The 21858-nt window shown below is 37.8% G+C and overlaps 1 protein-coding gene across 6 annotated transcripts in view; it reads left to right on the forward strand.

The window, feature by feature from the left end:
• The window catches only part of TRPC4 (transient receptor potential cation channel subfamily C member 4), a 144439-nt gene that overhangs the window by 101443 nt on the left and 21138 nt on the right, over positions 1–21858 (forward strand). For all 6 annotated transcript variants that reach the window (XM_055541824.1, XM_055541825.1, XM_055541826.1 and 3 more), the window contains 2 exons: positions 10317–10456; positions 20100–20413. In XM_055541824.1, the coding sequence (XP_055397799.1) occupies positions 10317–10456; positions 20100–20413 (454 nt within the window). The remainder of the gene's footprint in view (positions 1–10316; positions 10457–20099; positions 20414–21858) is intronic.

Consider the following 21858-nt stretch of genomic DNA (forward strand, 5'->3'; position numbering starts at 1 on the left):
CTTTCAATTGAAGTGTCATGTTCTTGAGTCCATCTAATAAGAACAGAGTCTGCTCTATATTAAGGAGCTCCAGGTTAAAATCGTGCTTTCTATTGAGCTGCTAACTGCTGCTTCAACACTCCTTCCCAGTGGTCCTCCTCCTGTCCTCACCAGGACTCACTGCTGATTAGTTAGCATTGAGTCCTGGTGTCTTTACTCTTTTACATAATTATCCATAAAGTATTTGAAATTATCTGTTTTGTTGACTGTTAATAATCCCATTTGGCTTTCCAGTTGGGTAGAAGCAAAACAAGAGATATGATTTATTTATAAAGGGAAATAAAATATAAACCCTTTTGTTGGTTTGCAGGTCTTTTAAATATATTTTATTTTAAAATATATACATAATTTGAAAATACCAGAATCACAAATTCATAGACCTGGAGTGACCTTTAGAGGTCCAGTGAAACAAGTATCAACTTATTGCTAGAATTTCCCTGGAGTATGACTGATTGCTGGGGGCTTCCCTGCTGGCTCAGTTGGTAAAGAATCCACCTGCAGCACAGGAGACCTAGGTTCAATCCCTGGGTCTGGAAGATCCTCTAGAGAAGGGAATGGCAACCCACTCCAGTATTCTTGGGGCTTTCCTGGTGGCTCAGATGGTAAAGAATCTGCTCACAATATGGGAGACCCAGGTTCTATGCCTAGGTCAGGATCATTGCTTGAATTTCCCTGGAGTATGACTGGTTAACTCTGAAAGGTGACTCATTCCAGTTTGGGGACAATTCTGATTGCTAGAAAATCCCTCTTACATTGGGCAAGAAGATTCCTTTCTATATCTTTCATATCATAGATCCAACTTCTGCTTTCTGGGGCAGACCAAAGCAAGTGTGTGCAAGAAAGTTTTTCATCTCTCATAGTGTCTATTGTGATGACTGATTTTCATAGGATTTTGATAATTCAAACAGAAAGAGTAGTGTCTGGCTTATTTATACCATTAAGGTAGAATTAACCCCAGATATGCAGATGACACCACCCTTATGGCAGAAAGTGAAGAGGAACTAAAAAGCCTCTTGATGAAAGTGAAAGTGGAGAGTGAAAAAGTTGGCTTAAAGCTCAACATTCAGAAAACTAAGGTCATGGCATCTGGTCCCATCACTTCATGGGAAATAGATGGGGAAAGAGTGGAAACAGACTTTATTTTTGGGGGCTCCAAAATCACTGAAGATGGTGACTGCAGCCATGAATTTAAAAGACGATTACTCCTTGGAAGGAAAGTTATGACCAACCTAGATAACATATTGAAAAGCAGAGGCATTACTTTGCCAACAAAGGTCCATCTAGTCAAGGCTATGGTTTTTCCAGTGGTCATGTATGGATGTGAGAGTTGGACTGTGAAGAAAGCTGATTGCCAAAGAATTGATGCTTTAAAACTGTGGTGTTGGAGAAAACTCTTGAGAGTCCCTTGGACTGCAAGGAGATCCAACCAGTCCATTCTGAAGGAGATCAGCCCTGGGATTTCTTTGGAAGGAATGATGCTAAAGCTGAAACTCCAATACTTTGGCCACCTCGAAGAGTTGACTAACCCTAACTCATTGGAAAAGACTCTGATGCTAGGAGGGATGGGGGGCAGGAGGAGAAGGGGACAACAGAGGATGAGATGGCTGGATGGCATCCCTGACTCGATGGACATGAGTCTGAATGAACTCCCTGAGTTGGTGATGGACAGGGAGGCCTGGCGTGCTGCGATTCATGGGGTCGCAAAGAGTCGGACACAACTGAGTGACTGAACTGAACTGATACTTCTTGTAGGATTCTGTCCATAGAATTCTGCGATAATCCAAACCTTTTGTTTTTAGAAGTGAGATAACTGGAATCTAGAGATATGGAGCTTCTGGCTAAGATTACAAAGCTGATTACTAGTTGAGCTGAGCCTCATTCACCTATTATTATCATTGTGCTTCTGAGGAGAGTTAACTTGAACGTATTCGTTCGAAGATTGCAATGTTTACTTATATGGCCTCATCTCTGGGAATTGGCAAAGTTTTGAACAAAGCAAAACAAAGAAACTCCATTGTGAAATCTCTAAGAGCACTGCCTAAGGAGAATGAGGTCCATTTCTAGTTTTTCCATTAAGTAGCTTTAGTCACATGGCCTTTGGGGGTCTTAGTTCTGTTAGGTACTTTGCAGTTGCATGCTGGATTCTCAGACTGTACTTGGGTTTAGTAGGAAAAAGCACCACAAATGTGGGAAGGGAGAGCTTTTCCATGGGTACTGAGCATTTTTCCTCATTTCCTCATTGGATAATATAAATTGTAAGTTTCCCACAAGCTCTAAAATCAGTGCCTGCATCACATCTTTTTCAGATATGATACATTCCTTTCTTCAGAAGGAGGATGTGATCATTATCACCTCCCAAGTTATGCTCAACCTTATCTAGTTCTCAAGAGAGATTTATTTATGAAAGAAACCTCAAAAGGAAGATATAAACAACAAATCTAGAATAAAGCAAAGGTTTACAGCAGACTCTAAAATGCAGTCTGTAATTAATTGGTATCAGTTCTTATCTGGGTTCTTAATTTAAATGTGACAAAATTTAACAATAAAACTTTATTAATAATACTAAAATATTGCAAGTTTTTCACTAAATAATTATGAGCATCAAGTCTAATATATTTTACTTTCAAAGTTTCATTGTAAAAATTTTCACAAACACATCTATCAGCAATATATCACAATTTCTTTATTTTTAATCAATCTCTCATAATTTTTGCTGCCTTAACATTAAGTTGTGCCACTACTTCATCTCAGTTTTTTTTCTCCCCCTAGGGCACAGATATATAAAATGTTGACAAACATACACTCATATAGTACCAGCACGATCACCAGATAGGACAAAGTATGGCCCAGCAAGCCAAATTTGGCCCTTTGCTAGTTTTTATAAATAGTTTCTGGAGAAGGAAATGGCACCCCACTCCAGTACTCTTGCCTGGAGGATCCCATGGATGGAGGAGCCTGGTAGGCTACAGTCCATGGGGTCCTGAAGAGTCGGACATGACTGAGCAACTTCACTTTCACTTTTCACTTTCATGCATTGGAGAAGGAAATGGCAGCCCACTCCAGTGTTCTTGCCTGGAGAATCCCAGGGACGGGGGAGCCTGGTGGGCTGCCGTCTATGCGGTCGCACAGAGATGGACACGACTGAAGCAACTTAGCAGCAGCAGCAGCATAAATAATTTCATTATAACAAAGCCACACTCATTCATTTATTGCTGCTGTTGCTCAGTTGCTAAGTCGTGTCCTACTCTTTGCAACTCCATGGACAGCACGCCAGGCTTCCCCATCCTTCACTAGTTCATGTCAGTAATGCTATCCAACCACTGCAAAGCCTAAATAATTTTCTGGCCCTTCACAAAGTATGATGATAGTTTAGATTGTTATAGATGTACTTTATCAAATCAAGACAATTCCCTTCTAGTCATACTTTACAGAAACCTTTTGTCATGAATGAATGTTGAATTTGGTCAAATGAATTTACTGTACCTATTGTACAGATTTATTGCATCTAATGAAAATATTTTTTTTCCCCAAAAATCTATTGATGTGATAAATTACGTTGATTGATTCTTAAATATTGAAACAACCTTGTATTTTTAGGAAAAATGGCATTTGGTCATGACTTATTATCAGTTTTATATATTACTATATTTAATTTACTAATATTTGTTGAGGATTTTGTACATATTCATAAGGATTATTAGTGTATAGTTTTCTTTGTATATATTTTTGTCTGACTTTTTATCAAAATAATACATACTTTTTCCTTGTAATTTTGTATTTCATTAGCACTGGCATTATTTCTTTCTCAAATATTTGGTAGAATTACCATGAAAAACTAGACCTGAATTTTTCTTTGTTGGAAGGTTTTTAACTATGAATTCATTTTCTTTAATGAATATAGGACAACTCAGGTTACTCTATGCCCTCTTTTGTGTGTTAGGTAGGTTTTGTCTTTCAGGGAAAATGTCCAATTCATTTATGTTGTGAAATTTATGAGTATCAATTTGTTCCCTTTATTCACTTGTTATCCTTATAAAGTCTGTAAGATCTATATTCATTCCCATCTTTCATTTCTGATATTGATCATCTCTTCTGTCTTTTTTCTTGATCAATTCTAGCTAGAATTTTTTCAATTTTATTGACCATTTCAAAGAACTAGATTCTGTTTTCATTGATTTTCTCAAGTTTTATATTTTAAAATGTATTGATTTCTGCTTTTTTTTTTTAATGTTCTTCCTTCTGCCTGTTTTGGGTTTAATTTGCTCTTCTTTTCATAGTGTCACAGTTAAAGCTGAGATCACTGATTTGAGACCTTTACTATTCTCTAATTAAGCATTCTACTCTAAGTACTGTGTTAACTGCATCACAGAATTTTTAGTTGTATTTTCACTTGTAATCATTTCAAAATATTTTCTAATCATTCTGTAAATTTCCCTGTGACAAAAAGTTATTAGAAGCATATTATTTAATTGCAAAATATTTGGAGATTTCAATGTACAATTTATTATTGATTTGTTCTTTACTATGGCCTATCAAAGGATTGTCATGCAGTTATGTTTTGCACTTTTATCCTATTCTTCATCTCTTTTAAATAGTAAATATTTAAACATTTCAAATGTATAAATATGTTGAAGGTATATAGTCTGTCTTGGTGAATGTTCCATGTACACTTGAAAAAAAAATGTGTCTTCTGCTATTAGACTGTTGATAGTGTTGTTCAGTTCAGTTCAGTTCAATCGCTCATTCGTGTCCAACTCTTTGTGACCCCATGAATTGCAGCACGCCAGGCTTCCCTGTCCATCACCAACTCCCAGAGTTCACTCAGACTCACATCCATTGAGTCAGGGATGCCATCCAGCCATCTCATCCTCTGTCGTCTCCTTCTCCTCCTGCCCCTATCCCTCCCAGCATCAGAGTTTTTTCCAATGAGTCAACTCTTCGCATGAGGTAGCCAAAGTACTGGAGTTTCAGCGTCAGCATCATTCCTTCCAAAGAAATCCCAGGGCTGATCTCCTTCAGAATGGACTGATTGGATCTCCTTGCAGTCCAAGGGACTCTCAAGAGTTTTCTCCAACACCACAGGTCAAAAGCATCAATTCTTCCGCACTCAGCTTTCTTCACAGTCCAACTCTCACATCCATACATGACCACTGGAAAAACCATAGCCTTCACTAGACGGACCTTTGTTGGCAAAGTAATGTCTCTGCTTTTGAATATGCTATCTAGGTTGGTCATAACTTTCCTTCCAAGGAGTAAGCGTCTTTTAATTTCATGGCTGCAGTCACCATCTTCAGTGATTTTGGAGCCCAGAAAAATAAAGTCTGACACTGTTTCCACTGTTTCCTCATCTATTTGCCATGAAGTGATGGGACCAGATGCCATGATCTTCGTTTTCTGAATGTTGAGCTTTAAGCCAACTTTTTCACGCTCTTCTTTCACTTTCGTCAAGAGGCTTTTTAGTTCCTCTTCACTTTCTGCCATAAGGGTGGGGTCATCTGCATATCCGAGGTTATTGATATTTCTGCCGGCAATCTTGATTCCAGCTTGTGCTTCTTCCAGCCCAGCGTTTCTCATGATGTACTCTGCGTATAAGTTAAATAAGCAGCATGACAATATACAGCCTTGACGTACTCCTTTTCCTATTTGGAACCAGTCTGTTGTTCCATGTCCAGTTCTAACTGTTGCTTCCTGACCTGCATACAGGTTTCTCAAGAGGCAGGTCAGGTAGTCTGGTATTCCCATGTCTTTCAGAATTTTCCACAGTTTATTGTGATCCACACAGTCAAAGGCTTTGGCATAGTCAATAAAGCAGAAATAGATGTTTTTCTGGAACTCTCTTGCTTTTTCCATGATCCAGCAGATGTTGGCAACTTGATCTCTGGTTCCTCTGCCTTTTCTAAAACCAGCTTGAACATCTGGAAGTTCACGGTTCATGTATTGCTGAAGTCTGGCTTGGAGAATTTGAGCATTACTTTACTAGCGTGTGAGATGAGTGCAATTGTGCGGTAGTTTGAGCATTCTTTGGCATTGCCTTTCTTTGGGATTGGAATGAAAACTGACATTTTCCAGTCCTATTGTTCAGGATTTCTATATTCTTTCTTTATTTTTTAACTGGATATAATAGCTTTGTGATGTTGTATTAGTTTCTACTGTACAACAACATGAATCAGCCATATGTATACATATATCCCTTCCCTTGTAAGCCCCGCCCCATCCCAACCTCTAGGTCAGCACAGAGCACTCAGCTGAACCCCCCTGTATGATACAGCAGCTTCCCACTAGCTTTCTGCTTTACACATGGTAAATGTGTTTATATGTCTATGCTACTCTCCCAATTCATCCCATCTTTCCCTCCCCACTGCTGTGTCCACAGATCCATTCTCTACCTCTGCATCTCTAGTCCTGCCTTGCAAATAGGTTCATCAGTACCATCTTTCTGGAACTTCTATATTCTTACTAAACTTCTTCCTACTGGTTCATGTACTTTTAGAGAGGAATAGTTAAGTCTCTAACTATAATTGCACCTTTCTCTATTTATATTTAAGTTCTATGGCATCTTGCATTATCAGGTTATTTTGTCAGCTCCATTTATATTTAGGACTGATCTGTTTTCTCAGAGATTTGACCTTTTTATCCTTATGTTTTATTCCTGTACATACATAGTAATACTTCTTCTGAAATATATCTAGTCTTACATTAATATAACCATTTAAGCTTTTTTGATTAGTATTTCATGGTATCATTATTATTCATTTATGTTTGGCCTATCAAAGGATTGTCATGCAGTTATGTTTTGCACTTTTATCCTATTCATCCATCTCTTTTAAATGTGTGTTTAGACTTTATCTTTCATTCAATGCAGTTTTTAATATTGGTAGATTTAAAATCTACCCCATTGTTTTTCCTATTTGCCCCATCTGATGTATTTTTTCCTTTTTTTTTTTCTGCCTGTTCTTGGACTGCATTTTATAACACCATATTTATTTATATTTTTGTTCTGCATTTATGCATTTAAACATATTTTGAGAGAAGACATTAGGATTTACAACATAACATTTAATTTGTCACAGTCTAACTTCAAATAATATTTTGCTTTACGTGTAGTGTCAGCACCCTGTGATTCTGTGCGTCTCATCCCCCTTTCTTGTCTTCCGTGCTGTTGTCATGTGTTTTGCTTTTACGTATGTCATAAACCACAGTACAGTGCTACTATTTTTGTTTTGCCTTGGGCAGTCAATTATCTGTTAGAGCAAAAGAAGGAAAACATCTTTTACATTGATTTTCACTTTAGTAATTTCTGAATAGAGATCTTCATTTCTTTTTATAAGCCTAAATGTCTATCAGTTATGTTCTGCTTTAAAAAAATAACCCTTTAGCATTTCTTGGAGCATGGGTCTCTGTCTGAATTTTTGATTGTCTGAAACAAGTTTTTCATTCTCCTTTATTTATTAGAGATATTTGTGCTGTGTGTAGAATTCTGGATTGACTTCTTTCTCTTTTCAGCACTTTAATGATGCCATTCTGTGTGGTTTCAGACAATCCATTTGATATCAGTCCTATATTTTTTCCTTTGTATGCAATGTGCCCTTTATTTCCACCAAATCCCTGTCCCTGGTGCCTTTAATATTTTTTCTTAATCTTTTTTGAACAGGTTGAGTATGATGTATCACAGTATGCATGTGCTTGTATGTGTGTATGCGTGTGTGTATATTTTGTTAGGGCATTTATTTATACCTATGTAGAAGGCTGGACAGAAGTGTATAGCATTTATGCCTGAAAATGGATATGCCTCTTCTGTTAGGACATTAGTGCAGGAATTTGAGGCAGTAGAGTCAGAAGCTGAGCTGGATTTGTGTTTCATTGTTGCTGCAATCAGTTTCAGGCCACCATATACAAAGACTGCAAGTCTTTGTACCCCTCTCTCCAATGCATGGGCTTCCCAGGTGGCTCTGTGGTAAATAATCTGCCTGCTAACACGAGAGGCCTGGGTATGATCCCTAGGTCAGGAAGATCCCCTGGAGAAGGAATGGCAACCCACTGCGGTATTCTGCCTGGGAAATCCCATGGACAGAGTACCCTCATGGGCTACAGTCCATGGGGTCACAAAAGAGTCAGACATGACTTAGTAACTAAACAACAACCTCAATTCACACATTGAAATCCTGTCCCACAATGTGATGGTTTTTGGAGATGGAGCCTTTGGGAAGCACCTGGGACATGAGGGTGGAGGCCTCACAAATGGGATTAGTGCCCTTAGAATAACAGACCAGAGACCTAGCTCACTGTGTTTCTGCCAAGTGAGGACACAAAGAGAGGTCAGAAGTCTACAACATGAAACAGGACCCTCACCAGAGCCTGACCCTGACACTCTGACCTTAGATTGTAGCCCCCAGAACTATGAGAAGCAAATTTCTGTTGTTTATAAGACAGCATGTCTGGAGTGCTTTGTTATAGCAGCCTGAACAGATAAAACACTTGGGAGAGATAATTATTCTCAGAATTCCTGCTCCACCCCAGCTTCTGGCCTTCCTCCAGCACCTGTGCCTCTGAGGGAGTTTGTGTCCAGGTATTTGTGATCCTCTAGTGGTTGTCAGCTTCTGCTTCTTACTGAGTGTTTATCAGCCTGGTGATGTGAGGCAGAAAGCCTGTCTGTTTTCCAGGTCTAGGGTCAGACTTAGGAGAGCCTATGCCTGGGCATCAGGGAGCATCTCAATGATCCAAATCTTCCTTGTCATGGTGGTAAAACTGTGCAGGTTGCATGCAGAAGGGTTTCCCAACCTTCCCCCATTGGGAGGAAGCATCTAAGGATATTGGTATAAATGTTAGTCCCAGTTCTATTTCCTGCTTCTCCCAGAGGACTGATGTGTTCTGCTTCTTGGGGTGTAGGAGCCTGGATAAAACTTTGTGCTTCCTCCCAGAACCAGGTTCTTAAGCGGTGTCAGGATCTATGGAAATTAGCTTACAACTGAATGGACACCCTCCTCATATCTGTGTCCTAGGGGTTCTGTCCTCTTTCAGTAGCTCATGCTCAGCTTTTAGAAGTTTGTTTAAGAAGGTTTTCTGAACTTGTCTTAATCTCTTGTGTTGATATGGTGCCAGTGTCTCTCACCCTGCCACCTGACCCAGGGAAGCTAATGCTCTCCTTGTCACTCTCTTTGCAGCAACTGTTTTCTTTGACATATAGGCTCCCTGGTTTCTCACCTCTCTGACAGATTCATGAAAAAATATGATTCTATATTTATATGACTTTTTCTTGCTTTTAGTGTAGGACAGATATAAAACTCTGTGCTACCCACATTGGTATCAAACTATCATTATCATAAAAGAGTCTAGTTGTTTTCTTATTTTAATGTAGTTTTAAAATCATATTTATCCTTTTCATATTTCCTGATTCTAGATATCTTCATATTTTCCCTTCTCATTATTAGGCTCTAAAAATAGATTTATAAAATTTTAATAATATTCTGGAAATAGAATAAAGATATACAGTGATATGTTATAAGTAATTTCTAATATTTGAAAATAAAATATTTCCTATTAAAAACATGACCATAATCAAAGGAAAGGGATTTTTATTTTCTCTGGGTATAGCTTTAGACCTATTGCTAGAAGTATGAATGTTATAATCGCTTTTTAAACAGAACTGAAATCAGATCTCTGAAGGTGCTAACTGCTTACAAAGCACAGCAAAGTACCCTGGTCAATGGTATTAAGCCAGTTATGTTCAGTAGATATAAGAGATGCAAGTTCAGCCCCTAGGTTGGAGAGACTCCCTGAAGTTTGCTTGGAAAATCCTATGAACAGAAGAGTCTGGTGGGCTACAGTCCATGGGGTTGCAAAGAGTCAGACTGGCCGAGCACACATACATTCACTAGAAACAGTTTTTTCATAAATCTTTGAGTCATTTTGGCTTGGGAGGAAAAATGTCTTTAAGTATCTGTTTGCAAATGAGCATCATGATATTTTCCATGAGAAAGATATAGAGGTAGAGAGGAATCCCAGTTTGAGTCAAAATTTCACAACCTTCTGAATTTATCAAATGAATAAAAAGAAAGTGAAGCAGCCTCAAGAGAATTCTCTACAAATTAGCTAAGAATCCTGAAAGTTTTATAATCTGACTGGGACTCAATTATTATTACCTATAAAAATAGGTGTTGTATTAGAGTGACTATATAGTTTCCTGAAGTTCCAAGATTCTTTGATTCCTAATTATGTATCTCTGTTTATAATGAGTTGATTGAAAAACCACTCTTACATGAATCTTTCTATAACTGCAGGTTTTATATGGGGAGAGATTAAACAAATGTGGGATGGTGGACTTCAAGATTACATCCATGATTGGTGGAATTTAATGGATTTTGTGATGAACTCCTTATACCTAGCAACAATCTCCTTGAAAATCGTTGCATTTGTAAAGGTAACTATAATTTATGTTATTGGTAAAGCAAAAGTTATGTTAACTATTGATAATATTCCATTGTTATTATTTTTATTAATAATGCTGCCTAGGGCATTATCTGTATGTGAAATTCATCATCTCATGACTTTCCTGAGAGATAGGAATAAAATACATAGATAATCCACAGCTTATAGTCGTAAAACAAATTTTAATAGACATTTAGAAATTGTCACCCAATTTTCTGGTATCTAAATTGAATGATGCCTAAAAGTGATTCACAATAGCTGCTCTCAATTCTAATCTTTTCCATTTCTAATGAAATTCTACCTCAAACACTGTTCAAACTTTTGCAACCAGAATCTATTTTTATCAGTTATAACTAACTGATAAAATTACACAGACAGATCAAAATATTACTCTCTTAAAGCACTGAAATTATTATTTCAGTTTAAACTAATATAGCTTGATATAATTGGAGCAGAATATAATTCTTTCTCCTCACCCCATTCAACATGACAGTGCTGAAATCTCACACACCCATATTCCTCCCCCGCATTTCATACAGCATCAATCTCATCCCAAACCACGTAATTTACATAAAACGTTTTTGTTCTGCAGTGACAACTGAGATTATTTTGTACTTTGGGGGATGTTTTTTAAACCAAAGTATGATCGTGTCCTCCTTCCTGCCTTTCCTTTCACTCCTTCCTTTTCAAAAAATGTGTGTCAAAATGATGAGTGAATTAGGAAACCATAGCGTTTAATTGGACTGTACATGAATAATTCATGCGATCTAATGATCTGCGCTAGGAAATGCTAAAACAAAAGTGAACTCTCATTCATTTAGTCTTGTTCTAAGTCAGCTCCTGAAACGTTCAGCTGTAACAGGGTCAAAATTGCCCAAAGTCGTTTCCTGAATTGTTCAATTAAAATGTTTCCAGCACTCATCAAAACATTCAGAAAAAATGTTTTCTGCCAGTTTCATGGAAAACTAGCTATGTTTTAAGAATGGAAATGATTTGATAATTTTTTTCTATCTGCATTAAGAATGAATTACCTTGGGACTTTCTGAAGATGACAGAAAATATTGTGTTAACCAAGCAAGTTTTGCATCTGTGCAGGAGATGGATATCTATTTTGAAGTGCATATCTTCCCAATTCTTTCTTCTGTCATGATGCTTAAGTATATCTATAAAGTTGTTTTGGACATGTTTCTCTCAAAAAGTAATATATCTGTTTTTTTGTGACCACGTGCAGTTATAAAATTCTAGTTCTACATGACATATCAATTCTTCTCATACTTTCAGGTGCTAAGAATCACCTGAAGAGCTTGCTAAACCAGATCCCTTTTCTCAATTCCCACGGATCAGGAGTATTAGGCAGGGGCCTAAATTCGCATTTATTGCAAATTCATCAGCTAATTTTGAAGTAAATGGTCTAAGGAAGACATCATGAATAGCCCTAGGCTGAAAAATTCTATTTAGCAGCTCAAAGAAATATGGGTTTGATGCCAAAAGTAACCTCTCTCATATAATATTTATATTAAGAAACATTTTATAGATCTCATTTATATGGTATTCACTTATAGTACATATATATTTTATATATAAGAACTCTGGTATATACTAAGTACAATTATATAAATTAATGAACACCTGTGTATTTGGGGCCTCAGTGGTTTCAGATAACTGGATTTGGATTTTCATAAATTCTTTATGTGGAATATCTGTTTTCATAGTAAAATATAAACATTGTTCCTTATACTGTAAATGGGAAATTTTGTGTTAAAAATTCAACTAGGGACTACCCTGGTGGTCCAGTGATTAAGACTCCACACTTCCAAAGCAGGGGGCATGGGTTCAGTCTCTGATAGGGAAACTAAGATCCAGCATGCTTCACATGGCTAAAAGAAAAAAAAAAATCAACTCATCCCAAGTGATGAAGAAGAAAGAAAAGAAAAGGAAAAAAAGATGGAAAAGTACATAGAAATAACCTCAGATGAAGTCTTTGGGAAATATATGGATTGCTTATGCCCTTTAGTCATAGGAGTTCAGCTAGGATTATAAACATAAATGATGAAAATTTATTTCTGAATAACTAATTTGTGTGCCCCAAACCTGAGTTTCATGGATAGTTTTTAAATGGCTGCACTTTAGACCCAGGTTTCCTGGGCTCAATTTTCTCCCATCACTTACTAGTTATGTGAACTTGGACCTGTTTTTCCACCTCTCTGTGCTTCACCTATAAAATAAGGAATTTCTGCCTTACACCATTAATATGAGAAAAACATGAGTCGATCAATGTATTTAAAGTGCTGGTATCCATGCATGATTAGTTCTCTCCTTTCTCTCCTACTGCTGTTTCCTCCTCCTTCATGTACCCTGAGTCCACTGGACTTGCCTCTTGCAATGTCTTTATTGTGGCATTTGCTTCATTTTAGTTGAAAAAGACTTTCATGTCTGAATTCACACTTGCCTTTACCACTTGCAAACTGTCTGATTTGGGGCAAGGTGTTTCATGTGGGTCTCGACTGTATTATCTTTTAAATGACGATAATAGCAAAAAAAACACCGACTTTGGGAGGCTGTGATGTCATGCTGATTTGGTGACTCAGCCTTCTTGATCATCTTTCGTTCTATCATTCATTTTCTCATGCTAATTTTTAATAACGTAATTTACGATTTCAGGAACAGGAGCATTATTTCTGTACAAAAATAGACTACCATAAATGAGGCAAACAGTCATTTTGTGAATCAAGCAATGAGAATTTATGGAGTCACATTAAGAAACTGGCTTTCCATCTGTTTGTTGAGAATGCAAAGACACTGGCGATACAGCCCCTGCCTTCAAGCAGTTCACAGAAAGGAAAGAGAAATGCACGTGAAGACCTTACAGTGTGATAAGGTCTACCACAGGGACCTTGGTGACATCATGGAAGGAACTAAATTTGGCTGGCAGTGTCTTGAAATGATTTAGAGGACAGAGTGAGTGGGCATTTATTGTGTCCATGAACATTCATAAATGTCCCTGGGAGAAGAGACACAACATGCATGAGTCTGAGAGTATAAAGGAGGTTACTAATTGAGAGGGATGGTCCAGGGAACTGGGGCAGGGTGAGGATGGGAAGGACTTTCCAGATCATGCTATACAGTTTGAATCCTAAAATAAAGAGGAACCATTAATGAGGCTGAAACAGAATGAGTCAAATGATGATGATTACCTGAAGTAGAGCAGTGGACGCAGGAGAAGTTAATAGAAGGTTGGCTTTGGAAAAAAAAAAAATTAGGAGGTAAGATCCACAAGACACATGATTTGTTATTATGAAGGCTAGGATCATGGGTGGGATCCCAGGATGGTCTTGATGCTGCTCCCCAGTAAACAGTTCACTTCTGATGGTGCAGGCAAGATGACCAAGGGGTTATAACTTGGAAGTGCCCAGGTTCTGTCTCCTGATACGGGTACATAAATGGTAGCAAAAATCTAACCCGTGGTCATCTGGGTCAAGTGATAGATCCAGACCAAATGAACTATCAGTCCTTCAAGAGGGAGATCCTTCTGTAACTGGTCTGTAGGGAGAGAACCTCATGGTCTAGCAGAAGGGCCATTATTTGGTTCATCCCTTTGTAATTTATCCTCCTGGAGATTTTTTTTTTTAACATACAAAAGGGTTCTTTTGGCCAAAGCTGTGATCTGGGCTCTGATCCGTACTTGGTATGACTACTGCCTGTACCACTTCCTACCAGTGAGATTTGGGACAAGTTAACCTATGCCTCAACATTCTTCTCTGTAAGATGACAGGAATAATCAAATTCCAGACAATGTTTGTGAGGATCTCATTAATAAACACATTTAATGCCATAGAATGGAGTTTAATATAAACACTCAGTTGTTTTTTATTTCGATTAAAATGAAACAGCATTAGATTATACAAAGCGAACACAGAAGTTCACGTGACTTTAGGATTCTCCTCTTTCCCCACAAGGCTTGTGGTTCTGCCTTAAATGCCTTGATTCATTAGCATTTCACAGCTTAGGGAATGTAGCTTTTTAAAATTTGCTTTTAATTTTTGAAGGAGAAGGTTTGTCAATCATTTCTTGTTCTCACCATGTATAAAATGTTAAGTCAATCTAGAGCTTGTTGATGCCTGGGCACACTTGGAAAATGTTAGTTTATCTTCATTAGGAAACATTTTCTCCTAAATATTACCCAGTTCCTTTTCCTATGTATAACTTGTCTCTTATGTCTATCCTCTGTCATTTGGCAGAAATGGTTGCAATCCTATGCCTCGTCCACTGTGTAAATAATATTATCAGAAACCAAAATGATTAGGAATAAGAACATTTCTTTCAATGGTCTTGCTGGAATTTTTCATAGCACCAGTCTTCTAAATAGTATTTACCTCATTGGTCCCTCTTCTTATCAGCTAGAAAGAAGGTGAATGTTTCTATTTCACAAATGTTACAACTGTAGTGAATTCTCCAAATCATGAACTTTTCTAAATATTCTTTAGTTTTATGACAGAGAGCTGTAGATATTTAAATCTGAGTTGTATAGTATTATCTACCACAGGAGAAAATAATACACCTTCCTATTGTCTTTCACTTCTTAATTATCTAATGACTTTTTAGAATGGGAAATGTTTTCACCTTATAAATCAAGCATTAAAACTAGCATACATTTTCTGTTTAATTTTGTAGAACAAATATTTTCAATTTGCCTCAACTTAATTATTATTCATTTTGAATGCTTGACTTATGAGTATGCATCAGGCTCTAGAGAATATAAAGATGAACTTTTGCAATATTCAAGGAACTTAGGACCTACTATTATGATGCAATCCGTCTTCCTCTCCTAACACTTCTGCTAACGTGTTCATGATCTGCCTTCAGCTTTCTCTTAGAGTTATCACTATTCCCAAAGCCTCTGCAACCCAGTTATATTAAGATGCTCCCATTTCTACAAATGATTCATCTTTTCTAACAATCGTACTTTAGAATATGTCTGGGACGATTCTCCACCCGAAAATGCTTTTTGAACTCCTGTCACATATAAAACACTCTATTAGATGTCCAGTACCAAAAACACATTAGACAAAGCTCCCGACATGGAAATCTGACAAGGAACTCAAAGGTAAATATTCTGTTTTCTAGGTCTGCATAGGAGCAAGTTCCTTACAAAGAATCTAAATAGAAACGGAGGCTTAAGGCAAAGTCAAACTATGGTAGGTTTATAATTTATAAGCAAATCCATGAGAGAACAAGGAAAGCAGGAATTTCTGGTCCTCAAAGAGATATAGGTGTGTACATATCTCTTGATTTCTCTCGAACATGGGATTGCCAGCTCTGGTCAGCAGGACCCGAGTGTCCACTTATCTGTAGTACAAGAGAACTTCTCAAAGGAAAGACAAGCACTGCCTATTTAATATCTGTCTGTTTCACTGTAGTGTAAGCCTGCATGGCATGAGTTATAGCTTGTTTGATTACCACTGTGAACCCTGAAGATATTGCCTGACACAGAGTATGCACTCAACACATATTTGATAAGTGATTAGTAGCCAAAGAATCAAAATAATTAGAATTGAAACCCATTTTTTAGACAAAGGGTCCAGGGTTCATAGAAAGGCATTTTGGTGAGAATGTGAGGGTCAGTTTGGAGAACGGCCAGAATTGAAGGTTTGAGCCAGAGCGGTAAGCACCTAATTGGGTACAAATGGAAAGTCAATCTCAAAAGGAAGTCAAGTCCCAGATTCCAGAGACTTCATGTGACATGTTGGGAAATGGAATTTCATCATGAGGACATTGGCGTCATTCAAGAACATTAAGCCAGATTGCCTGCTTGGTCCTTTTAAAAGATGATCTGGAGGAAATAAATGATTGTAGGGACAAGATTCAAGGCAGGGATAAGAGTTAGAAGGCTATTATAATCATTTCTGTAGGGAATAGATTTCCTACAGAAGTAGATTTCCTACAAAAGTTCCTTTTGTAGGAAACTTTTTTTTAACAGTGAGGACACCAATGTAGAGGAGTAAGAACATATATAAGATTTTGGTTTCAAAGGCTGGAAGTTTGCTAGGAAGGACTCTAGGATCAACCTCAAATGCTGCCTTAGGTGATTTACTGCCATCCACTGAGATGAAAAAGCATGAATTGTGAAGGTGTTTGAGGATGAAAAGAAGATGAGTTTCAATTCTGACCTGTGAGTTTGAGACACCCATGAGATATTTAAGAGAAAATGTCAAGAGGCAAGAGAATATAAAATATGAATGTATGTGCAACTTCTGGGCTGGAGATGAGTTATTGGGAGTTATTAGCATATAAGTGACAACTAAAATCACAGGAAATATCCAGGGAGAGTAGAAAGAATAAGAAGAGAAGGGCTCTGAGAAGTGAACTCGATGTTTAAGGTGCAAGTGAAGAAGCAGAGCCTGCTAAGAAGATTGACAAGAGCCATCACTCTGGCTGGAGGCAAACATACAAAGATGAAACATGAGTATAGATCTTGTGAATAAGTTTTAGAAAATAAAGCCAAAGGAAACTTTAAAATTCAAGTTAATCTTTTCATTCCTAACAGTAGGTGTGGAAAATATGTTTAATCACTGCAAAATTACCACTTTTCTGTACAGAGTCACAGAATAGCTTGGTTTGAAAGAAAATTTTTAATTGCTTCATAAAATAATGCCCTTCTTTAAAACCTAAGTGAAATGCACATAGATGTGAATGGCAGAAGAAAAATTAAAGAGTAAAGTTTAAAAAAATGAAATCAAGAGAGAATTCCTAAAATTTTATATCTCGGTTTATTGCTAACAGGAAATAAGGTTTCTGGGTCAGAGAACAGATAAATTCTTTACTTACAAAACAATCTTCACATTGTTCCCCCGTGCTCCAAGCTCACACAGGGCAACAGAAGAGAAGCCAGATGTGCCCTCCACATACATGAGTTTGCATCACAGGACAGCAATGGGGAAATGATGCGTCTCAGAGCTTATGTAGTACAGCTGTGCCTGCTGCCTATATTCCCCCTGGAGACGGAAAGAGAAAGACCTTCACCTTCTAAAGTGAACAAGTTCTCTCTGGGGAGGCAAAGGTCCCCCTGGATTATTATTCTTAGACGGAAAGCAGATGGTTCCAGGGAAGATATTTCTCAGTCTCTCAGGAGGTCTCTCTCTTTAATTTCCAAGTCTTCATTCAAACATCCTTTAACCCTGTGCTTAGTCGTTGAGTCGTGTCCAACTCTTTGTAACCCCATGGACTGTAGACTGTCAGGGTCCTCTGTCCACAGGGGATTCTCCAGGCAAGAATACTGGAGTGGGTTGCCACGCCCTCCTCCAGGGGAATCTTCCCAACCCAGGGATCGAATCCAGGTCTCCCGCATTGCAGGAGAATTCTTTACCTTTTGAGCCACCAGGGAAACCCTCCTTTAACCCAAATACCAGCAATATTTTTCTCAGGACACCCTGACCAGGTATAAATGCTATTCACATAGCATTGTTTCTCATCATTTATCTGGAGTGCTGGACCCTGAAACAGTCCTGGATAATTATATAGGGGCAGAAGCTAGCATCTCATTTGCAAAATGGAAACCATCCTCTTATGAATTTGCAAGCCCCAGCTGAGAGAATTTGCTAAGAAGGGTTCTAAAGTACAGTAAGTCAATAGCAGAGCTGGAGTCAGTGACCACGTGACGATGGATTTTACATCCTACTGGCTCAAACGGGCTGTGATGCCTAGAACAAGGAATGGCATCTCCACTAGATTCAGTAACATCAAAGGATCCTTAGAGCTTGAACAACATATAATCTCTATTCATTGCCAGTCTCGTTAGCGCCAGATAGAATGTGTCACTTTCTCTTCTCTATTCCCACAGCAGTTAGTGTTCATCTCTCAGAGCATTTTTATTATAATTATCTGTTCCTTTCATCCTCATTTTTCCATGCATGAATACTTGATGGGATAAAATGTCTCTTGAGCACCTAGGACCTGCAGGGCATTGTGTTAAATGTGGTGAGAAATTCCAAGAAAACAGTTATATCTTTAAGAATGCTTATTGTTTAATATTTTGTACATTTTGAGGTATGGTCCTCAGCCATATAAGATAAAAGAGAGAGAGATGATTAAGCATCAACAAAAGGCTAGATATTCTCTACTAAAATATGTGTGTCTTTCAAGAGAATGAGAAAAGGAAGGTTAATGTTATCTTAGTCTTTGAAGGAAAAGGTGGCATAAAATACAGGGTGGCGGGAAGGAACTGGAGAGAATTAGGTGAGGTTTGATACTGCAAGCTGTTACTCTAATACTCATTACAATGAATCAAAAATCTTATTTTCTTTTTTCTGTATCTTCAATCCTTAGCTATTTTATGCTGAAGCCATGCATGGGAATGCTTAAGAAGAGTTATCAGGATTTAAAAATAGAAAATAATTTCCTTCTAGTTCAAACTTGATTGTTTTAAATTGTCACTCAAGCAGGCATCTGAGTGTTGAACAAAATCAAGAACTTCTGAGGTATTTTCTCCCCAAGGAGATTTTAAAAAATACTATCTATTACTTTCAAGAGAATTAATTAATATTTGTAAAGGTCTTTGGTATAAAATGCAATATAAAAAGAATAGAAATACTCTGATGGTACTCATAGAGAAGTAATTTTTTTTTTCCTACATGATCATTAGGAAAAAAATGCAGTTGTCTAGACATTTTTAGTGATGTATATGAAAAATAAAATGTAATTTATTGTTCAGTTGTTATACAGATATAACCATAGATGTTCATAATGTAGCATTTCAACATGTATTTGACCTTTTCTTGATAAGGATACAAATCTACTTTAAGATTACAAGGGATAAATTTCAATGTTCTCTTTCTATAGCCTGATATCAAAATAGTTCAAAGCTGACATTTTAATCATACTTTAAAAATAATTGCTCGTCAAAGTTTAATGTAGCAAATATTTTTCTCAAATCAAATGTTTTATCTAATTAGGGAATGTTCAAACAAATATCACACTTTCTACATATGAAATATTAAAATCAGCAACCCATTGATTTCCTGAGTGATTTCCAACTTAGGTTTTATGTACATTTAGGCTATAACAGATACAGAATTTAATGGTGATGCCCACATTAGTCATGACTACGTCCACGGCCACTACTTCCACTCATTTATATGTCATTTGTGTCCAACATGGATGCCTCTAGAATAGGCAAATGTGTCAAATATGGTAAGTGAAGTCATTGATTTTGTTCAAAGTGTAGCAGTTTTCCCCTATAATGTGGTTTTCTTTTTTATTATGATATCTCTATTTTTTCCAATATAAAATCAGACTGTTGTTTTTTTTCCTATATAACATTTTCCTTTTCTTTTTTTAATAGTTCTATTGGAAAGATCAAGGCCTGATGTACTCACAGATTAGCAAAGACTATAAATGACAAGGACAAACTAGGAAGGTCGCTTTGATTAAAGCTCATCCCTTATAAGTTCCTTTAGTAAATGTCTTATTTTTGTGTAGATTAGAAGTGCTGCCGCCTTCATGGAATACATCAGCTTCCTGCCAATAGGTCGTGGTGCTGAAGCCACCTGAAAAAAATCATCCTGGCCTGGGCTTGACAGATTTGTATGTATGTGTTTGTTTCATACTTTATTTTCTCCTTGTTTCTCTCTTTTCTCCAGTACAGTGCTCTTAATCCACGTGAATCTTGGGACATGTGGCACCCCACGCTGGTGGCTGAAGCTTTGTTTGCTATTGCAAATATATTCAGTTCCCTGCGTCTGATCTCACTGTTCACTGCAAATTCTCACCTGGGGCCTCTGCAAATATCTCTGGGAAGAATGCTCCTGGACATCTTGAAGTTTCTGTTCATCTACTGCCTCGTGCTGCTAGCATTTGCCAATGGCCTAAACCAGCTGTACTTCTATTATGAAGAAACAAAAGGGTTAAGCTGCAAAGGCATACGATGTGAAAAGCAGAATAACGCCTTTTCAACGTAAGTCTCATGGACTTTTCTCTTGGAAATATCGGTAGAATTTAAAGGGTATTTACATTTTGAAATTGAACCGTGACAAGTGGTTGCAAAGAAACACTGTGCTCAGTGGGGAAAACAGAGATATCTGGTACATCTAAGTCTTAGTAAAATGGTCTTTTCTTTTAAATGAGCTCATATAAAAGATAGCTATGTATACTGTTTTATAAGGAGGAACAGAGAGAAATTGCCTGCTGGTTCAGTGGTCAGGGCTCCATGCTTCCATAGCAGGGGCCATGGCTTCAATTCCTGGACAGGGAACTAAAGTATCACATGTCGTGTGGCACCACCAAAAAAAAACCAAAAAACCCAACAACAACAGCAACAACAAAAATATTGCTGAGAGAAATTGGAGAAGACCTAAATAAATGGAGGGGCTTCCCTGATACCTCAGTTGGTGAAGAATTCACCTGTAATGCAGGAGACCTGGGTTTAATTCCTGGGTTGGGAAGATCCCCTGGAGAAGGGATGGGCTACCCACTCTAGTATTTTGGGGCTTCCCTTGTGGCTCAGCTGCTAAAGAATCCACCTGCAATGCGGGAGACCTGGGTTTGATCCCTGGGTTGAGAAGATCCCCTGGAAAAGGGAAAGGCTACCCACTCCAGTATTCTGGCCTGGAGAATTCCATGGACTGTATAGTCCATGGGGTCACAAAGAATCGGACACAAGTGAGTGACTTTCCCTTTCACTTCGAATAAATGGAGAAATATATTTTAAAAATATGAAATGTGGAGTAAAAAGGAACCTGTGTCTAGTAACAGCGTACAAGCACGCTAACAGATAGAATTTATGGAAAACCTATCATGGAAGAAAATCCAAATGCTTTTCAATCTTTGCTCAGGCGTTTTCCAGATACTGAAGTCCCTTCACGTGTCTGTGTTATTCTTAGGTTCCCTAGCCCAAAGTCTAAACATGGGGAAATAAATCAAACTAGAGACCTCAGGCTAACCTAGGCCATGATTCTGATGCGCATAAAACTCTCTGTGCCCTTACAGCTGATGAGCATCTGGTCTCTTGGTGTCTGATGAGCATCTGAGCATCTTGGTGTCAAGCTTCTGTAATTCTCACAGTCAGGCTTGCTGACAGCACACGTTCACGGCCACACTGTTTCAGGCTCACTTAGCCCTAATACGTGCCTGTGTCTACTTCCTTCCCCCTGTGATAAACAGTGAATTAGCAGATGAATTAGGAAGTTAGGTGATCTTCCTCTCCACAGTAATCACGTGAACACATGGTCATTTGGTAGATTCCTTTGAAAGTCAGATGGCCATTCTAGAATTTTATGTAATCTGAAAGAGTGCAGTAATTTCTCCAATGGGAGGAAATCAGTTATGTCCCATAAACTAAATTACTTTTGGTTAAAATAGTCTTTTTGGCTCAGTTCTGTATTTGTTTTATCTGTGATCCCA

This window comes from Bubalus kerabau, chromosome 12 (assembly GCF_029407905.1).
Source record: "Bubalus kerabau isolate K-KA32 ecotype Philippines breed swamp buffalo chromosome 12, PCC_UOA_SB_1v2, whole genome shotgun sequence".
Classification (NCBI taxonomy): Eukaryota; Metazoa; Chordata; class Mammalia; order Artiodactyla; family Bovidae; genus Bubalus; species Bubalus kerabau.